The sequence below is a fragment of the Lipotes vexillifer genome, unplaced genomic scaffold (genome assembly GCF_000442215.2).
Source record: "Lipotes vexillifer unplaced genomic scaffold, Lipotes_vexillifer_v1.1 scaffold1103, whole genome shotgun sequence".
NCBI classification, from domain to species: Eukaryota; Metazoa; Chordata; class Mammalia; order Artiodactyla; family Lipotidae; genus Lipotes; species Lipotes vexillifer.
The window spans coordinates 145660-168479 of NW_006775759.1; the positions used below are offsets into that span (position 1 = coordinate 145660).

General features: G+C 33.0%; 1 protein-coding gene across 1 annotated transcript; it reads right to left on the reverse strand.

The window, feature by feature from the left end:
- Positions 1-13328: 13328 nt before the first annotated feature.
- Positions 13329-22410, reverse strand: CSN3 (casein kappa). The gene is made up of 5 exons (XM_007450170.1): positions 22352-22410; positions 19597-19658; positions 16898-16930; positions 15239-15731; positions 13329-13497 (listed from the first exon to the last, which is right to left on the reverse strand). Exons 2-4 carry the CDS (start codon positions 19648-19650, stop codon positions 15273-15275), a joined length of 546 nt encoding a protein of 181 aa, XP_007450232.1. The 5' UTR covers positions 19651-19658; positions 22352-22410; the 3' UTR covers positions 13329-13497; positions 15239-15272.
- Between the last annotated feature and the right edge of the window lie 410 nt (positions 22411-22820).

The window sequence follows — 22820 nt, forward strand, 5'->3', positions numbered from 1 at the left end:
TCTTTCCCTCATCTGAAACCTCACTGTACTTTATATGTTCGTTTTATGAAATTTACTATTATTTTGACATAAAACAAGTAGCTGAAAAATATTCAAGGATAAACTCTGAAGTTTCTTGTAGTCGTGGTACATATCTACTGTATTTTCTATTATCTTTTCAATAAGATATTATTAACATTTCTAATATATTTTTCTTGAAAAAATGGAGTGATGAGAAATTTCAGTTTTAATGTAGAAAGGCTTATTTAGAAACATTGCAATAGTAAAGTGCTTAGGTTTTGATGTAAACCTGCCTGGATTTAATTCCTAGCCATTCTTCATCTTTCCTTGATTCACTTTCTGCATTATGATAGAATTGTTGTAAGTATTAAATGAATAAATCAATATAAAGTGCTTAACATGTTGTCTGGAACATAGCTAACTACTGAATAAATGCTAATAATTTTTACGGTAATAATTAGGTTAGAGATTTAATTACAATGGATTAAGGAGTATTTTGAAGGATCCAATTAGAGTAACAAAAATTAAGTGGTATTCAAGGGACGCACCACCTTATCATGAGGCATCATCCCAGCAGGATGACTTTCTGATTTAGGGCTTTCAAGCAGCACCTAATGTACACAAAGTGCCATAACATAATCAGGTGTCATAATGATGCTCTTAGAATCTTGAGGGTATGTAATATATACCATATTTCAAATTCATTCATTGAAACTATTCAGCTGAAGTGGCTTATTTGTCTTTCCCTCTCTTTAATGAATGAATAATTTTTTTGAGAATGTGACAGGCATTCTCTGATCATTTATTTGCTGATTTTTTTTTAAAAAAGGATATTATGCTTGGCTCTCACACAGTGAAAATTCGGATGAAGAAATAAACATCAAACTAGGAATAGCAGGATAAGGTGGTCATTTAAAGAGAATAAGTGTAATATACTTTCATGTAGGAATGAGTAAATAGGAAATAAATTCTGAGAAGACCAGCACTTTGCCAAAATAGATGTTGCTCCTTCTTAAAACAACCAAATAAAATGGTTACATGCTTTCTATACTTAATTTCTAAAACCTTGGCCTAGGGCTCTAGAACCTTCCTAATATGACCTGGGTCTACTTATTTGACAGTATTTTTGTTTAACCTGCCATGTAATAAAATAACGATAATAATAAGCATTTGTTGCTTAGTATATTGAGGCTTTGTGTTTAGTCCTATACATGAAATAACTCTAGGACATCAAGTCTTATGTCTCTTACTTATTCTTGTTTTGGGTTATTCACTCATGTTGTTCTCTTTACTTAGAACATATATTTTTAATCACCATCTATAACTAAATTCCAGCCCTATGAAGCCTTCTTCTACAAGTCTTTACAAAGTTTTAAAACTTTTTAAAATGTGTATTGGTTTTTAACTCTAACTAGAGGTTTAATTTTTTATCGAGGTATAATTGACGTCACATTAGTTTTGGTAATATTAATTTAGAAATAATAATCACATTGTATTAGTTTCAGATGTACAATATAATGATTCAATATTTGTATATGTTGCAAAATTGTCACCATGATAAGTCCAGCTAGCATCTGTCACCATACATACTTATATATATTTTTTTCTTGTGATGAGAACTTTCACGATCTACTCTCAAATATGTAGTATGGTATTATTAACTGTGGTCACCATGCTGTATGTTACATCCTCAACACTTATTCATTTTATAACTGGAAATTTGTACCTTTGACTTCCTAGAGTTTCAACTTTTTTTTTTTTTTTTTTTTTTTTTTTTTTTTGTGGTACACGGGCCTCTCACTGTTGTGGCCTCTCCCGTTGCGGAGCACAGGCTCCGGACGCACAGGCTCAGTGGCCATGGCTCACGGGCCCAGCCGCTCCGCGGCATGTGGGATCTTCCCGGACCAGGGCACGAACTCGTGTCCCTTGCATTGGCAAGCGGACTCTCAACTATTGCGCCACCAGGGAAGCCCTAGAGTTTCAACTTTTTATGGAAGAGATCATGCTTTATAATTTTTATTCCCTTCCCCTCAATAAACACACAAACACATAAACACACACACGCACAGATTAACATAGTCCTAGGCATAAAAAAAAATATGTCTTCAAACCAGATAGGAATTACAGTACTCTTGCCAGTGTTAGAACATTAGTTATAATGAGCTCTGTGGTGGTAGTAGGGTTGGTGACGTGGGAGTGGTTGCAGTGATAATAGCAATGTTATACTCAGTAATGGTATTAGGAGTTTGATTTTGGATAGGCATGGTAACAGCAGGAGATGGCTTAGAATAAGCAGCTGAAAATGTTTTAAGAATAGTTTGTAAGTAAGAATTCCAACATGGTAGATTTCTAAGACACATAGTTTGTCTATAGAAACACATTGTTGAAACCTATCATGCTGAGAAGATTTAGTTCTTGTGAGATCTGCTGGGGCTATTCTTGTTTGAAATTGAAGTCGCTGAATTTCCCTAAATTGAGTTGAGCAAGGATGAGCTTGGTTTAGTAGTCTTGAAGAATTTAGAGGTTTTGATCAGTGTGGTAGAATTTGCATTGATGTAAACAGCTAAGGAAGGGGAATATTTGCTGTTAAATTTGCTGTCATTTGAATAGATCTTGTCAAATATTTGTGGTCTGGATGAGGCAGATTTGTATAGTTGAGATGGAGGTCAATATGGCACAATGCAGATAGGTCCAATCCATAATGAGAGGTTCAAGTTAGGTGGATGGTTGGAAGATACATGCCATGGTGGCTGATCAGGTATTTCTTGACCCTTGTGAAGTTAAAAGAAAAAAAAATTCCATTAGAATTCAATTGAAATTCAGTAACATCAAGAACAAGAAATAAGCTTACCTTGGTGATAAGACCAAATCATATTTGCACAGAGGTTTCCCTATTCATTACTATAGCTAAAAAACAACAAAAAAATAGAATAAGATTAAATAAATAAGGAATTGATGTTTTTATTATAAAACAAAGCAACATCTAAAAAGGAACTTAGTGTCTCAGCCTACATATATGCATTACAGTAGTATTCTCTTCATAATACTAATGAAATATTCTATTCATAAATTCTTTCTGATGATTACAAGAATTAATATATGTAAAGCATTTAGAATATTTCATGATGTATAATAAACTCTAAATTTATTTATTACTATTATGACTGTTATCATTAGTAGGAATATGTCAGGAAAAGTTCTTTTATGTGAATAAAAGAGGCAATTGGACATAATGGAAAGTTTTCAGGTTTTGGAATCAGAAAGACCTGAATTCAAACCCACATCAGCCAGTTTCTAGGCTTGTGAGTTTGGCAAGTTTGGTACTTTGAATTTCCCCATTTATATTGTGGCAAAAATAACAGGTGAGAATCAAGAAAATACCATTTTCTTTAATTTTAGAACGTCAATTATTATATGAGGAACCATTAACTAAATGACAAATTATAAGTGGAAAGAATTACTAACATAAATCTTAATTGTAAAATATTTTGGTTTCAGAAATGTTAAAATATAGAAAGCTGTCCAACTTAGAATTAAAAGATCATAATATGTATAAAACTTCCAGGCTCTAATTACATACAGAATGTGGGAATTTGCACAGGGAATGGGATACTTTAATTTTTTATTAAGTGTGAAAAAAGTAGTGCTCTAAATAAATCATTAAAACAAAATAGCCAAGTGAACAAAATTATTTTACCTTTGTAAGAAAATATTTAGCAAGTACTATATAAACATTCTTATATATGAAATAATTTACTGCAGCCTCCTCTTCACACTACTAGTCATTTACATTCCAAATTTCCCTTCTTAAATCCTTTGAATCAAGAATTCATGTGATTAGGGGATGTCTAGTGACACCAAGTCCAGTTCCATCAAAATGCCATGAGGTTCATATTCAAATATTGAACAAAAGAAATACTCTCCTAGCTTATTTTTCTTCATCCACTGTCTCAATTTCAATAAAAAAAAAAAGAGTGTCATTGACTCTCTTTTCCCACTCCAGTTACCAATTATGTTTTGGGGATATGAAAAAAAAAATCAAATCCATGAGCCTTTCCTTAAACTCTTCCCAATTGATATTCTTTCTGTAAATACATATTTAGACGCTCTAATCTTTATGTTTGACAAGAATGATTTTGAACTTGGAGTACTACCCACAATAAAGTTCCCGGAATTATTTTAAAAGATTTGATTCGTTTTAGATTTCTAGATTTTCTAGAGAGAAAATCAATTTAGTAGATCAGATGTCACTGAGCAGATTTTGTTTTAATTGGACCTGAGGCTTCAAATTTATCTTAAAGATCCTCTTTTAAATTCTAATAAGGTTAACCATATTAATAATTATATAACATTTAATAATTTACAACAAAATTAACGGGTCAAATATTGATTCAATAATTTTATATTTTATGTGCTTTATAAATCTTTGTTCTGTGATGGACTCTTTGTATAATCAATGTGCTTAATAACCTTATTTTACTTTTTAAAAATTTAATGTTTAATTATAGTTTCAAACAATTCTGGTAAATGATAAGGCACAAACTTTTCTAAATAAGCTGAAAGTGTTAATGGAGAGTCATTGGAAGATTTTACACAAAAGAACCATCCCATTCTCACTTTCCAAATAACATATAAGCAATTTTTGATGACCCTAGCGAAACCCTCAAGTGGTGCCTGTCTAGGCTGACCCTTTTGTGAGTTGCTGATTTACTGCCAAAATGTAAAATATAACTTACAATTTCAAGACAGCACCTTTTTTTCCCTCTCTTTTCTTCTTATCACAATTCTCATTTTTCCTTTGTTTGTTGAAAACAGTGTCCCTCACTTTCATGCAAATAACTAAATTTCTCAATGTTATTCTTTGACAACATTTTAACAATTTTTAGAGCTATATAATATTTATTCTGGCTTTGGTTTTGGTCATATGAATTTACTGGTGCTAAAAACTATGAACTCCAGTCTAATTTTTCCTTTGGAAAATATGATTTCTTTTATGATCATTTGCTTCACAATGTGGTTTCAAAGAACACTGTTGATGACAGTTAAAAATAATTGATGAGGGCTTCCCTGGTGGCACAGTGGTTGAGAGTCTGCCTACCGATGCAGGGGACATGGGTTTGTGCCCCAGTCCAGGAAGATCCTACATGCTGCGGAGCAGCTGAGCCCGTAAGCCATGACCGCTGAGCATGCACATCTGGAGCCTCTGCTCTGGGAGAGGCCACAATGGGAGAGGACACAACAGTGAGAGGCAAACGTACTGCAAAAAAAAAAAAAAAATTATGAGATCAACATGGTTTAAATGACCTCTTTAGTTTACCAATTTCATAAAATAATTTCTCATTTATTTAAACAAGACCTCCAAGCAGTTCCTGGCTAACATATTTACCTTTGTATTTGATAGAACATTATTTAAAAAAAATACCGGCACTGTAAGTCTCACTTTTTTTTTTTTTTTTTTTGTGGTACACGGGCCTCTCACTGCTGTGGCCTCTCCCATTGCAGAGCACAGGCTCCGGACACGCAGGCTCAGTGGCCATGGCTCACGGGCCTAGCCGCTCCGTGGCATGTGGGATCCTCCCGTGTTGGGGCACGAGCCCATGTCCCCTGCATCGGCAGGCCAACTCTCAACCACTGTGCCACCAGGGAAGTCCTCACTTTTTACTTATTGCAAAGGCCTATTTGCAGTTATTTTTAATGAATAGATTTTATATGTTTCAAAAGTTGCTTACCAATGGACAGATCATCCAAACAGAAAATTAATAAGGAAACACAAGCTTTAAATGACACAGCAGACCAGGTAGATTTAATTCAGATTTATAGGACATTCCATCCAAAAACAAGATATTACACTTTCTTCTCAAGTGCACACTGAACATTCTCCAGGATAGATCACATCTTGGGTCACAAATCAAGACACAGTAAATTTAAGAAAATTGAAATCATATCAAGCATCTTTTCTGACAACAACACTATGAGATTAGAAATCAATTACATGGAAAAAAATGTAAAACACAAACACATGGAGGCTAAACAATACATTACTAAATAACCAAGAGATCACTGAATAGATCAAAGAAGAAATCAAAAAATACCTAGAGACAAATGACAATGAAAACACGATGACACAAAATGTGTGGGATGCAGCAAAAGCAGTTATAAGAGGGAAGTTTATAGCAATAAATCGTACCTCAAGAAACAACAAACATCTCAAATAAACAATCTAACACTACACCTAAAGGAATTAGAGAAAGAAGAACAAACAAAACACAAAGTTAGTAGAAGGAAAGAAATCATAAAGATCAGAGCACAAATAAATGAAATAGAAACAAAGAAAACAATAGGAAACATCAATAAAACTAAAAAGCTTCTTTGAGAAGATAAACAAAATTGATAAACCATTAGCCAGACTCATCAAGAAAAAGAGGGAGAGGACTCAAATCAATAAAATTAGAAATGAAAAAGGAGAAGTTACAACAGACACTGCAGAAATGCAAATCATACTAAGAGACTACTACAAGCAACTCTATGTCATATAAAATGGACAACCTGGAAGAAATGGACAAATTCTTAGAAAGGTTTAACTTTCCAAGATTGAACCAAGAAGAAATAGAAAATATGAACAGACTAATCACAAGTAATAAAATTGGGACTGTGATTAAAAATCTTCCAACAAACAAAAGTCCAGGACCAGATGGCTTCACAGGGGAATTCTATCAAACATTTAGAGAAGAGCTAACACCCATCTTTCTCAAACTCTTCCAAAAAATTGCAGAGGAAGAAAAACTCTCAAACTCATTCTATGAGGCCACCATCACCCTGATACCAAAACCAGACAAAGATACTACAAAATAAAGAGAATGAGAGACCAATATCACTGATGAATATAGATGCAAAAATCCTCAACAATATATTAGCAAACAGAATCCAACAACACACTAAAAGGATCATACACCATGATCAAGTGGGATTTATCCCAGACATGCAAGGATTCTTCAATATATGCAAATCAATCAATCTGATACACCATATTAACAAATTGAAGAAGAAAAACAATATGATCATCTCAATAGATGACAAAAAAGCTTTCGACAAAATTCAACACCCATTTATGATAAAAATCTCTCCAGAAAGTGGGTATAGAGGGAAGCTACTTCAACATAATAAAGCCCATATATGACAAACCCACAGCAAACATCATTCTCAATGGCGAAAACCTGAAAGCATTTCCTCTAATATCAGGAACAAGACAAGGATGTCCACTCTCACCACTATTATTCAACATAGTTTTGGAAATCCTAGCCATGGCAATCAGAGAAGAAAAAGAAATAAAAGGAATACAACTTGGAAAAGAAGAAGTAAAACTCTCACTGTTTGCATATGATGTGATACTATACATAGAGAATCCTAAATATGCCACCAAAAAACTACTAGAGCTAATCAATGGATTTGGTAACATTACAGGATACAGAATTAATGCACAGAACTCTCTTACATTCCTATACACTAATGATGAAAAATCTGAAAAAAAATTAAGGAAACACTCTCATCTACCATTGCAACAAAATGAATAACATACCTAGGAATAAACCTACCTAGGCAGACAAAAGACCTGTATGCAGAAAACTATAGGAACTGATGAAAGAAATTAAAGATGATACAAAGAGATGGAGAGATATACCATGTTCTTGGATTGGAAGAATCAATATTCTGAAAATAACTCTACTACCCAAAGCAATCTACACATTCAGTGCAATCCCTATCAAGTTACCAATGGAATTTTTTACAGAACTAGAGCAAAAAATCTTAAAATTTGTATGGAGACAAAAAAGACCCCGAATAGCCAAAGCAGTCTTGAGGGAAAAAAACTGAGCTGGAGGAATCAGACTCCCTGACTTCAGACTATACTACAAAGCTACAGTAATCCACACAATATGGTACTGGCACAAAATCAGAAATATGGATCAATGGAACAGGATAGAAATCCCAGAGATAAACCCATACACCTATGGTTAACTAATCTATGACAAAGGAGGCAAGGATATACTTTGGAGAAAAGACAGTCTCTTCAATAAGTGGTACTGGGAAAACCAGACAGCTACATGTAAAAGAATGAAATTAGAACACTCCCTAACACCATATACAAAAATAAACTCAGTATCGATTAAAGACCTAAATGTAAGAGCAGACACTATAAAACTCTTGGAGGAAAACATAGGAAGAACACTCTTTGACATAAATCACAGCAAGATCTTTTTGGATCCACCTCCTAGAGTAATGGAAATAAAAACAAAAATAAACAAATGGGACCTAATGAAACTTAAAAACTTTTGCACAGCAAAGGAAACTACAAACAAGATGAAAAGACAACTCTCAGAATGTGAGAAAATATTTGCAAATGAAGCGACTGACAGAGGACTAATCTCCAAAATTTACAAGCAGCATATGGAGCTCCATTTTAATAAAACAAACAACCCAATTCAAAAATGGGCAGAAGACCTAAATAGACATTTCTCCAAAGAAGATATACAGATTGCCAACAAACACATGAAAGAATGCTCAGCATCATTAATTATTAGAGAAATTCAAATCAAAACTACAAAGAGATATCATCTCATACTGAATCTCATACAGGATGGCCATCATACAAAAATCTACAAAGAATAAATGTTGGAGAGTGTGGAGAAAAGGGAACTCTCTTGTACTGTTGGTGGCAATGTAAACTGATACAGCCACTATGGATAACAGTATGGAGGTTCCTTAAAAAACTAAAAATAGAACTATCATATGACTCAGCAGTCCCCCTACTGGGCATATACCCTGAGGAAACCATAATTCAAAAAGAGTCATGTACCACAATGTTCATTGTAGCTTTATTTACAATAGATAAGATATGGAAGCCACCTAAGTGTCCATCAACAGATGAATGGATAAAGAAGTTGTGGAACATATATACAATGGAATATTACTCAGCCATAAAAAGAAACAAAACTTAGTTATTTGTAGTGAGGTGGATGGACCTAGAGTGTGTCATTCAGAGTGAAGTAAGTGAAAAAGAGGAAACCAAATACCTTATGCTAACACATATATATGGAATATGAAAAAAAAAAAAAAAAGGTTCTGAAGAACATAGGGGCAGGACAGGAAAAAAGATCCAGACATAGAGAGTGAACATGAGGACACGCGGAGGCAGAAAGGTAAACTGGGATGAAGAGAGAGAGTGGCATGGACTTATATGTACTACCAAATGTAAAATAGATAGCTAGTGGGAAGCAGTTGCAGAGCACAAAGAAATCAACTCGGTACTTTGTGACCACCTAGGTGGGATAGGGAGGATGGGAGGGAGATGAAAGATGTAGGAGATATGGGGATATATGTATATGTATAGCTGATATACTTTGTTATAAAGCAGGAACTAACACACCATTGTAAAGCAATTATACTCCAATAAACATGTTAAAAGAAGAAAAAAGAATACACTCGATCTTTCAGGTCCGTTTTTGTTCATCTGTCCCATTTATTACATTTATAACTTTTATTCTAATAATATAGGCATCTGGCCATTACTCCATTTATCACATTAGGAAGATTAGGAAGAGGACAGGCCATCATTTCCTTTTTCTAAATAGTGTGGTAGAGTTAAGATAACATAATATTGATACAGCAATTTGGTTATTGTTCTGTTGGCATTCAGCTTTCCTTCCTTGAAAAGTGAGATTGTTATAAAAAGCATTATATATTTATACCTTAAATTGCTGTGATTGGTATGATTTTCAGTAATTTTCTTGAGTGTTAAATTGGACTTTGTTAATTTGGTTTATGATCAGTAATAAACTGCTAAGGTCAACATTTTTTCCCCTAGATTTTGGTAAGGAACATCTAGATTATTTAATCCTATTAAATGGGTATTTCAGTTTCAATTATTAACAACCTTTTATTCCTTTACTTACTCATTTGTTTAGCAAACATTTATTTAGCTCTTATAATGTATTGGGCCTTACCTTGGAGAGGCAGTGGTGGGAGAACATAGTTCCTGGGCTCATAGGGCTTACATCCCAGCAGGAGAGGTGGACAGGGAGGTATAACAAATAGGAAAGGAACAGGTAGGGGGAAGGATGCTGTGGTACCACATGAGTCAAGCACTTGATCTTGGAAGTTAAGGAAAGTTTTTCTTAAAGATGTGATATATAAGCCAAGGAGTCAAATTTTGGTTACGTGATAGGAATTACCCAAAGGATTTGAGCAGCTTCAGAAAAGTGCTGGTGTTGATATTAATACAGCTAGGGTCATCTGGGGAGTTTCTGAGTTACTGGGGTGAATGGTATGAGGATCTAATGGGGGGAGATGAAGTAGGAAGGTAGTATTAGTAAGATCATGAAAATTGGCCTTGTTTTGTGGACAGTGAATGTTCTTTACGAATAAGGAAATAAAAATTTATTGACTGTCCAGTGAAAGTAGGGTACTATAATAAATGTCTTAGGCTAAAAGTTGTTTGTCCAAGTAGTAAGATAACAAAGGCTGGTGTACTGAATTTCTAGGGTTCAGAACAAAACTCTACCATCTAGTGGCTTTTTTAAATTTAATTTTTTAAAATTATTTTCATATTATTTTATTTATTTATTTTTAACATCTTTATTGGAGCATAATTGCTTTACAATGGTGTGTTAGTTTCTGCTTTATAACAAAGTGAATCAGCTATACATATGCATATAACCCCATATCTCCTCCCTCTCCCTCTTGTGTCTCCCTCCCACCCTCTCTATCCCACCCCTCTAGGTGGTCACAAAGCACCGATCTCCCTGTGCTATGTGGCTGCTTCCCACTAGCTCTCTATTTTACATCTGGTAGTATATATATGTAGTGGCTTTTTTATTATTATTATTTTTTTTGTGGTACGCGGGCCTCTCACTGTTGTGGCCTCTCCCGTTGCGGAGCACAGGCTCCGGACGCACAGGCTCAACGGTCATGGCTTACGGGCCCAGCCGCTCCGTGGCATGTGGGATCTTCCCGGACTGGGGCACGACCCGTGTCCCCTGTATCGGCGGGGGACTCTTAACCAGTGCACCACCAGGGAAGCCCTGTAGTGGTTTTTTGTTCTTGGGCAAATTAATCTCTCTGAGCCTCTGTTTCCTTGTTTATATATGAACATAATAATAGTGCCTCTCTAAGAGAGTAATATGTGAAATAAATAAAGTAAAACATGTAAAATACTTGATACAGAGCCTAACACATATATCAATAAATCAAAAAATGTTATTTTCCACTTTATTTATCTGCTACCCAGCGTCACACAGTTAAGCAATTTTGAGCTAAACCTTTAATTCAGTTCTATCTAAATCTAAGGCCTATAAATTTTCACTCTCTTATGTTTAACTACTTTAAAGTTGTGTTCAGATATACAAAATGAGGATTAATAAGAAATTATTTTAAGAGGTTATTGATGAAGATTAAGAGGTTTATATGTGTGAAAGCTCTTTATACATTTTAAAGTGCTAAATAAATATTTATTATATAACTTATCACTGCATATGTGGAAGACCTGAGAACTTTCAGATAAGGCTGTGCTACAAGACTGAATAATAAGATGTTTTTCTAATCTCATTAGTCTGTGAGGTCCTAGAGGTGGGGAGGAAACATGTTGTATTCGCATAGTGGGCATTTGGCAAATAATTGAAAAATTAATATGTGTAAATCTCCAGATCCCATTTCTTTTCTGTGTTAAAGATGTAATTTCTCATATAATCTGCCTTCACATGAATGGACCCTTGCATCTGAAACTAATTTATCCAAATCCAAAATAACCAACTCACCAATGTATTTTCTTAACACGTAAATAGTAGTTGAGAGATTTACTATGCCATATTACTTACATAGTATACTCTAACTGGCTAATCCAATTTGTACAAAAGATCAGATAATGTCATATCAGGAAGGTAAGTGTTTTATTTAAAATCCTACTTTTAACAACTTTTTATTAATGTTATTTTAGTTAGACATATTATTGTATTAATATGAGCCAATATTAAGACAAGAATATATTTCCTGTTTCACAGTATTTTGTTTCATATTTTATTTCACCACCCAGTGTGGAAATGCTTTTATAGTAGTGTTCACAAGATTAAAAACATGGATTTTAAAGCAAAATTATCTGTGCTCAATTCCAGTTCCACTTGGGGAAAATTACTTCAATTCTCTTTCATAATAATAATAGTAACAATAATAATAATATGTAGTCCATGAGTACCTATTAAAAGATTGAATATATATGAGCAAAGAGAAAATTGGCCTATGGTCTATAATATGTAACTGTTGATTGCTTATTATTATTGTTGTTTTGTATCTCACAATAATTCTTATAGTACTTTGAGATAAATGTTTTATTAATTAATGAAATAAATTCTATTTCTTCCATCCTTTAACTTCATTTTTCTAGAAATTAGTAATAGTATTAATGGTCATAGCAAATGAAGCCCAGCTATGCCATGTTACTGACCAGGCCTCTCTTCCAGACTCTAGAATTTGAGTGAGAGAGAAGGTAAAGTTTTGTAAACCACTCCTAACAATAGAACATCTATTGAGTGTTTCAGCAAAAGAGTGACAGTAAGCCCTTTGTACAGGTTGAGTGATTTGTACTTTTCCTGGCATGATGTGTTAAATATTAGAGCAAGCACATACATGACCCACTCATTTTCCTTGCAATATTTCATTAAGGGAAAAACTGCCATATTTTTGGACTTCGAGTATTCACCAATTTTTGTAGACTGGAAGACCTCAATTTCATAAGCTTCCTGGTGTGTATGTGTGTGTGTGTGTGTGTTTGTATGAATGTGAGTTTGACAGGTGTGAGACTATAGCTTCAAGTCTGGAGGAAACTGGTTCATGCAGGTCAAGAGTCAACTCCTGTTTATTTTGCCATATAGCTATCTGTGTTTGTAGTTGTGGTCATCTGTAACCTGTCTGTATCTGGAATTTGCTCTTGGGAATGATCTAGACTAAAATTAGCATTACATTTGGACACCTAAATTTAATGCTAACTCTAGAGTTCTCATGGCTCCCAAGAGTCACTTTGTGGTCTTCTGGAGTTGAACACTATAGCTTAGTTGTTCTCTGGTCCCAATGACATCCATAAATTTAGATGTTCCAGTGTCATCCTGCAGAAGATGTTCTTAATCAGTGTTAAACCACGGACCACTTTGAAAATCAGACGAAATTATGAACTTTGCCTCCAATTAAATGTGTGTACTCAAACTCACACTAAATTTATCTTGGAATTTCAAAATTTCATATATCCCTGAGGTGTATTCACAGACTATTTCAAATTAAGAGATCCATTGCATTCAATTGGCTTTATTATGCAGGAATCAAAAAATTAAATGTGACATGGATGTAAAATATAAGGGGAGAAGAGAAAGGAGCCGAATCTGTGAAAATCATATTCTCTCTTCACTGAAGGCAGACAACTGGCTAAAGGACAGTGTGAAGTAGTCATTTGGTTTCGACCTATAAAAATGACAGTTTAGGAATTTAGTTCATAATGTGCTAACAATTCTCATGATATGTAGACTTTTATTTAGCTTCCATGATTTGCCTAATGTCTGTATCAAGGAGTCTATCAAATTAAATATCTAAATTTAAATATTTAAATTCAACATATAGTGAACTGAAATAATTGTCTTCACCTGATATTTACAGAAAGACACAGTCCTATACATTCTTTGTTATAAGTTATATTATACAGTGGTTTTAACTTAGAAATCTAGGTTCATGAGTTTTGAACAAATATAACTACTGATATAATGATTATTCTGTTAAAAATAATCATATAATAATGTATTTTAGATAAATAAAACGGAAAGTTGCATACTCAATTACTTGTTTTCATGTTGTCTCCATTAATTTTCCCCTTTTGTTTTCAAAAATTTAATGAGTCAAAGATTTATTAACTTATGTTTTGTTTTGCTTTGTTTTGTTTTTCTTACCAGAAGTCCTATTAAACATAATTCAATAATAAAATTTACACATATGCTGATCTTGGGAAATTATAGTTTGTTTTCTGTTTTGTGTGTGTGTGTGTGTGCGTGTGTGAATTCAGGATGGTAATATAATCCATTCCACATGGCTGCTGCAGGAATAAACTGAGATAGTTATGTAGTTTTGATAATTTATTAAGGACTAGAGATGTTAGTGGAAAATAAATTTTAGTATTTACTAATTTTACTTTATCTTTTCTAAAGCATTACAGTTCATGATTGATCACTTTTTACAACTCATTCACAATATGCTTTCTCACTTGGACCTCATAGCAACCAAAGTTATGAGAAAATGAAAGTTCAGTGAGAGTAATGACTTGCCTAAGATCACACAATGGAAGAAGCAGCCTTCTCTGATTTAATGCTGTTACCACTATGTCACACTGAGTTGTATTTTAAATCAAAAAGCTACATGGGAAACCTATCATTTCCTTTCACTCTATTCATACCAAAATTAGAGTGCAAGAACACTGTTGAATGCAAGAATACTGTTATACAATTAAAATGTATTTAAACTCATATCCTATATACATTGTTCTAAGAAGTTGTATTTTTGAGATAAGAAAAATCATGAGTTTAATAGTCTTTTACTCCACTGTCTTTGTCTGTGAATAGGAATAAAATAAAACAAATAGATTCTAGGAGTGTTCCAGTTGTTGAAAAACGTTTGATTAAAAAGTTCCCAGGGCTTCCCTGGTGGCGCAGTGGTTGAGAATCTGCCTGCCAATACAGGGGACACGGGTTTGAGCCCTGGTTTTGGAAGATCCCACATGCTGCAGAGCAACTAGGCCCGTGAGCCACAACTACTGAGCCTGCGTGTCTGGAGCTTGTGCTCCACAACAAGAGAGGCTGCGACAGTGAGAGGCTCGCTCACCGCGGTGAAGAGTGGCCCCCGCTTGCTGCACCTAGAGAAAGCCCACACACAGAAACGAAGACCCAACACAGCCAAAATTAAATTAATTAATTAATTAATTAAATTAAAAAGAAAAAAGTTCCCAATTTTTCTTCATTTTGTAAAATACGATTATTTTTCCTTTCCTGTTGGAAAAGAATCTGGTGTATCAATGCTAAGGCACCACCAAATTAAAGTTATAATTAGCATGCTCCCATAACAGATTTAATTTATCCATCTATACTATTTTAGATTTTATGATTGTTTTGATAAATCCATGAATTTTGTCTATTATTCATTTTTTCTTTTGCTCATTTACCTGTGTTGTCTTCTTTGATGTTTCCTTAGAGTTTTTAGACCACAGGTGAAGTAACTTGGACTGTGGTGGTCTCAGGTGTACTCATGATGAATTCTGAGGAAGCTTCTGGAGTAACTACAGTGTTCACTATTGGTTCAGTGGTAGGTATAAGTGTAGGCTCAACAGTAGCAATGGTATTGATGATAGGGATGACTGTTTTATCCTGAGTTTTCTTTGGTGGAATGGCAAGAAATGATGGACATGGGTGTGGGTGATGTGCCACAGTAGGTGGGTGGATATTTGGCAGGAATTGCCATTGAGGAATTTGGGCATGTGGCCTAACTGCAACTGGCTTTGCATAATATGGGTAAGGCATAAATTGGTTATTAATTAGTGCAGCTGGTCTGTGCTGGTAGTAATTGAGTCCATAACTAGGATACCTACTCAGCACATAATGAATTGGGATATATTTTACTTTTTTTTCTTTGAACAATTTTTCATCATTCTCACAGCACTGCAAAAAGAATAAATTATTCAGAATAGTATTATTGTAGGCTAGAATGAAGAGATGTCTTAAATCAGAATTTTTTGAAATACAATGTTACAGTATTTGATGTTAAGTAAGTACAACATTGGACATAGTGAACCCAGCAACCATATTATTTTACGAGATATGGATTTGTACACTTCCCTTACACTTCTTGATTTTCAACAAATGTTAAAAATAATATTAGTTTAAAAAAAAATTAGATGAGCTAATCCATAATGTAAATCACATTGACCAGAGCTTGGCATACACAAAAAGTGCTCAGTAAATGCTGTGCATTATAAGTACCACAGCTAGACAAGTCTCATAGAGTGTTTTGACATACAGTATACAAACATACTACACACAGAAAAAACTACATATATATTTTTCCTTATACGTGTATATATACATTCTCACCACATGTTTGTAATTGTTTTTTTATTTTATTTATCAAAGGATTAGGCTGAGAGCACATTTTTTTCTAAACTAATTATAGCAGAATAGTAAAATAATGTGATATGGATATCTGGATTTATACTTTGGATTTTTTTCAGCCTAGTTTTATCCATTAAAGATCAGTTAGGAAATTTTCTATTTTTATTTGTTTCAGTTTTATTAATTATGTGCAGTTATAAAAATACATCATTAGATCTTTCCATATAAATAGAAACAAATCAACAAAATTACACTGCAAAGCAAGCATTTCTCATGAAGGGAGACCTATTCATTCAAACAGATTGGGGAAACAAAAGGTAGAAGTAAATACAAGTGTATGAGAAGTATTCAAAGAAGGGTCAGAGAGGGATCTTTTCCCAAGTCTTAAGAAGTAGACAGGAGAAATATTAAACTTTGTTCTTGTTTTCATTTTACCCCACTAATAAATTCTGAGAGGGTTTTCTCATGTTGCTAAATACATATGAAAATCAAAAGACATGACTTGGCCTACAAAATGATGCTGAGATTTTCAGATAAACATTGAGGTTGATTCATATGATTGGCTGTTGAAGTGATGTTTTTTACAAGGATTATTAGATTATTTCATGGAGTTTAAATATTTACTTAGTGTTTAGACACAGGCATTTTAATATTATTAAACTTGCATAATATTATACTTTGGAGTTCATATCTCTACTGGAAACATTTAAACTTACTGTTGATTGTTCCTGGTTTTGTCCCTCTGCACCCTGGTGAGATTCAGAGAAAAAATGAGAAATAAGAAGTTAAAAAAAAAAGCAAGACAGAGTCTAGATTTTCTTGTGGTTTTAAAAATATCTTTTATATCAAAGACAAAACATTATTTTTGTTTTTATTTTAGTATTGTAAAATATTATAAAGTACTTTCCATGGTTATCCAACCATAGTCTGTGAACCACTCAAGAAGTGACATAAATATACTAACTAAAATAGTAATAATGAGCTCCATGGATAAGTTGTCTTTAAAAATCACTGTTTAGGGAGAAAAATTCAAGGTTGAAAAGAATATGATCATTTGACTGCAACAAATGTAATACATGATATTTGCTTAAATGAAGAACATGAACAACCTATATTCAGTTTGTACTGAATACACATTGTTAAAAATAAGAGGAGCATTGAGCATATTTTTCTGTTTTTGTTCTCCTACTAAGATGATTTATGAGGTTTTCTTGATTAAGAAAATCTAGCAAAACGTCAGTATATAAGTGTATAAATAGTACCATTTAAAAAATCAAATTTTGTGTATTTATAGTGTTTTTCTTAATTCTGGATTACAACCTTCATAGGAAATCAGGAGTTAGCAATTTTATGAAACTTCAAAACTCACAAAAGTTTTATAAACTTTTGAGTGAGTTCATAATGGTAAATATTTTTTAAATGACAGTTCTTATTTAAGACTTTACACATATCACTTGGATATAAAAGACTCTACAAACCTTTTGGAAGTTGTAGGTATAGAAAATCAGAGAGAAAAAAATACTGGTGTGTAATAAGAGACAGAGACTTATTTTTCTCCAAATTTATTAAATCACTAGTTTAAAATTTAGAAAGCTATAAAAATATTGAAAGTTTGCCTACACTCAAAAATCCTGATAATCTAGACATTTAAATATAATACCAATCTATATGTATTATTTATTCCTGGTATATGTTCATTTTAGTATCTTGTACCTTCTTTCAAAAGAAGTTTGATCTCTTATAGCATTTTCCCATTATATCATAGTTTTCATACTTACATATTCATAGTAGAAATATAAATAATCAATGATTATGTCATGAAATGTTTGTTCTTTATTGTTAACCATTAAAGCTTTTTCCAAAAAATATCTGATTATAAATAGAGAGATGAATAACATCTGGATATCAGTGACCTTTTAAATAGTTTTAATTTATTTCTTAAGACAGTTTTTCAAAAATGTGATTTTGGGGGAGAAATTCTTCGATAGAAATTATTAAACTGCTGTACAGAAAATTTATGCCAACTTATAATTCCACCAGTAGGCTATAAGATTGTGCAGTTCATCTCATAATTGCTAGTAATAAATTGTATCTTGACTTTTTTATTTTGGAGAGAAGGAATAAATTTAGCACATAAAAGATGCTATCATATTGCTGTTTTAATTTGTATAATTTTAATTGCTCATAAGATTGGATGGTACAATCTATAAACTTTCATTCTTCTTTTGAATTATTTCTTCATGTCTGTGGGGCTTGTAACTTTGTGAAAACCAGAAAGAGTATTTGAGGGCTAGAGCAGGCTCAAGTAGCTGAAGAAGGGGTTGCTATAGGTCAGGCAGTTGTGGATCACTTTCTGATTTAAACTTTAATCCTTTTCACTCAAAGAGAAAACCCAAGTTCTAAATATGCATGTGGCCACAATAAAATCAAATTTCAGAGAATAAATGAAAGAAAATAAATGTGAAAGTCATAGTAATTCAAATATTTAAAATGTTTGACTCCAAGAATTTACCTAATAGAATTATTTGAGATATTAACTTAAAAACAAATCTAAATTTAATAATAAATAAATTATGAAACAAGGACTAGTGCCCTCCCATATTTTAAAATCTAAGAGGAGGTCATAAAACATGAGATGTTTGCCTTCTGTACTTGCTATTGGTAAATAAGTGCCTGGGATCCCCAAATGAACATGAAAATAAAACAGCAATAGGCAAAAAAATAAGGAAAACAAGTCGAAAAAATTAAAAGAAAAAAAAATACAAACATTTTTCTTGTTCCAATAGCCTTAATACACAGCATGTAATTCAAGAAAATCCCTGAATATCATAGAGTTGTTTGTGGATATAAGCCCTGAGAAAGAGTCTCAACTGACATAATGGAAAGATTATAACAAAAATTACAATATGTTTGAATGTTAAAAGTACCTGTCAAGTTATTTGAAATTGGTAAAAAAGCTTAAACGAGCTCTTAATCTTTTAAGAATTTAGTCCTTTAAGGGATTGGAGTCTGCACGAGATAGGAATTTAATTAAAAACGTTTCTGCTCCTGGTCTATGATTTCTGCATTTATTTTTTGTGAAATTTTAGATCACAATATAATTTAAAAATATTTTCAGTACTGTTTTTCCCCCCAAATGTATTTTATTTATCATATGAGAATTTTAAAGGTTTTCTATACATGATAAAGTATGATTTCTTGATTCCTGGAAAGCAGAAGTATATTCAGAAGAACATGACTTTAATTTTATAGGAGAAATAAATGTGAAAATAAATTACTATGAGGAAAATATAGTTAGTATGCAGCTGTTTTGTTCCATAAAATATAACTGTATTTAGAAACTTACATAATTAGAGACCTTAAATAAATTTTTTAAAAAGTTTTGATACAAATTGATCAGATGAAATTAACTCACCAAAAAAGGTAGGGTTAATGCCAGGATAGTCACAACTAGGAAAAAACTCTTCATCACTGCACCTAAAAATTAAAATTAAAAACATTACTTTAGGGCTTCCCTGGTGGCACAATGGTTGAGAGTCCGCCTGCCGATGCAGGGGACATGGGTTCGTGCCCGGGTCCGGGAAGATCCCATATGCCTTGGAGCGGCTGGGCCCGTGAGCCATGGCCGCTAAGCCTGCGCATCCGGAGTCTGTGCTCTGCAACGGGAGAGGCCACAACAGTGAGAGGCCCACGTACCGCAAAACAAACAAACAAACAAAAAAACCCATTACAGTAAAAGGGTCTGTTGCTAATAATTTAAGAGTGATTTGGAACAATGTCATCTTTGGTTTAAGGGGAAAGAAAAAGTCAGATTTAAGGGTAGATTTAGCCAATGTGGAAACTCTATTTTATCAAAAGCTTTAGAAAAACCAAAGAGTATAAACTGAATGAATTTAATATTTGGTTATATTACTGAAAGTACCATTATAAGGTTAATCATATACTCATTTTACATGCACCAAGAACCTACTAGGAACAAAGTACTGTGTCAAGTGTTGAGATTATCAAGGTGAATTGGTCTTGCCAAGTAACATCAATTTTAGGAAGAGAGTTGCAACACACACAAATCACTGTTAGAGGAAAGAAAGTAGAAAATGTCACAAAAGTGGTTTTCTACAGGTAGAAGTTTTCAGTTAAGAAATAAACAAATTATTTCTGTAGCAGATAGCATTATAGGTGTGACTTGCCCATGCAGAGATTAATAGAGAGAAACTTCAAGTAGAGGAGAAAGTCTTGGGAATATCTATGGGCATTTGAATAGAGAGAAAGGAAATACAAAGTTGGAAGAAAGTTGAGGGAAGAAAAAGCAGAGGTCTTAAATGCCAGGTTGAAGAATTAGGCATGCCTTTCTAAACAACGGAAAGCAGTTGAGTGGTTTCAGATTAGAGACTGAGATGACTACACATTCCTTTGGAGAACTGAGTTCTATCTCAGGCTCTATCTCTGCTTGTGTAATTTTGGCCAAGTAATTTCCTTTATCTGGGCCTTACTACTGTTACCTATAAACAAAAGTTAGAACTGAAATTTCTGAAATTCTATAATTCCATGATTAATCTAACAGGAACATGTAAAATGGAGGAGATGGGGGGTATACTGAAACTGCATCTTTCATAATCTGCTTCTCCAGTAATCAAAAAAGATGTGATTAACTTGATCATTTTAATGAAAAAATATAAGATATAACAATTACAGGTCTCTGGCTAAAATATTTGAAGAAATAAATTAGCCTTACCTTTGTAAAGGAGTATAGGGTAGTCACACATATTTATTTGATTTTTTAAAAAAAATAAATTGCTTTTTTAGAAAGATACATATAACACTTCAAACTTTTAATATTGAAATATGTATTGTATTTATGAAGCAAATACTAACTACGTCTTGTTGCAGCTATTGTTATTGCTATACTTGTATAGACTTGAAACCTACAAACTGAGTTTTACAAAAGAGGGTCACAGAGTTAAAGTTCAGGTTTGGTAAAGAGAGCACACACCGGACTCCATTCAACTTTGATTTTCAGCTAAGAATGACTAGAAATGCTGTCTACTAAACTGACTTCAGAACCTCTGATGGGATACCATTGGATGGAAAAGAACTCATGTGTGATCAAATTTGAACAACCTACAGCATAGTTTGTTTCCTCTCAAGTTTCACTGAGAAGAATGGAGTTCCTTATTAATTCTTTACTTGCCAGTTAACTTTTTCTTAATTGAAATAGATTTGACATATAACATTGTGTAAATTTAAGGTGTACAACATGTAGATTTGATGTATTTGTATAATTGTAATATGATTGCCATTGTAGTGATAATTAACACTTTTGTCATGTCACATAATTATCATTTCTTTTTTGTGGTTGGAATAATTAAGATCTAGTCCCTTAGCAAGCTTGATGATTATAATACAGTATAGTGAATATAGAAAACAATATTGTACAATAATCATTGTTTAACTTTTAAGACTGTACACTGAACAATAATATTTCCATGGTGAATCACAGACTTCTTTACAATTCATGCAAAATTGTAACACAAGCATACTCACACAAAAATAATCTGTAAAATGATAGTAGTTCCTCCATTTTTAGCATAAACAGAAATCAGAGAGATAAAACCATACTTCACCTGTCAGTCACTTAAACCAATGAATACTTGAATTTGCCTTCATCACTTGTTAAGACAGAAAAATTTGTGAAACAGAACTATTCAGCTTTCATTAGGATATGTAAGTCATGGTTTTTTTAAAGCTATATTATAACAAATAAAATTATAACCTTTAGAAATAAATAAAATTTTGAAATTAATTAAAGGATCAATCTATGTTATTATGCACTTTCATCTTCCTAAGAAGTTAGCCCTCCACATTTGTCTGTAGGAATAGGTTCATTGTCTTGAACAATTAACCTTTCTTTAGAATTTACATTGTCTTCAGTAGTTTAGCCAGTATCAAACCTTGACTTTAACCCAAAGTGAAGTTAAAAATAAATTTGATGATAACATTATACAGAATCTAAGGTTTATGTTAGAAACTAATATCAAAATGATGCCAAGGCATATTCAAGCTTAACAATAAATTTAAAAGGAAGAACATGTGCTTCTAAAATAACATTGGTGGTGTTATTACTAACTACTGTGAAGAAGAATCATTCTCTCTGAACGTTTTAATATGATTACCTTTCCTTGTGCCCGTCAGGTCTTGCTTGGCAGTAGGTTGAGTTGGCCTCTCAACTGTAGAGAACACCCAAGGTAAATAACTGGAGACTAATTAAAGGGTGTTAGTGCCTTGCGTCATGCGATTTATATTCCTTCTACACTGCACCCAATAGGAAGATGACAGAAAGGAAAGATTTGATGATAGCAGGACCATCTTTGCATCTATCTCGGTTAATGAAATGCAGAGAGAGAAATAGAGTTGTCATTCATAAGGTTTGGAAAGAGATTATTCACACTATTTAAAGAATGAATTTTTATATTTTATGAAAAGATATGGAGAAGTTTTAAAAATATTAACTGCATTCTTAATCAACTAACTATACCTATTTTAATTTAAAGCTATTATTAAAATGAAAAATAGCTAACCACAGCACTTTTACATTTCAAATGTTTCTTTTTAATTTAAGATCCTGGATATCAAGTGACCCTA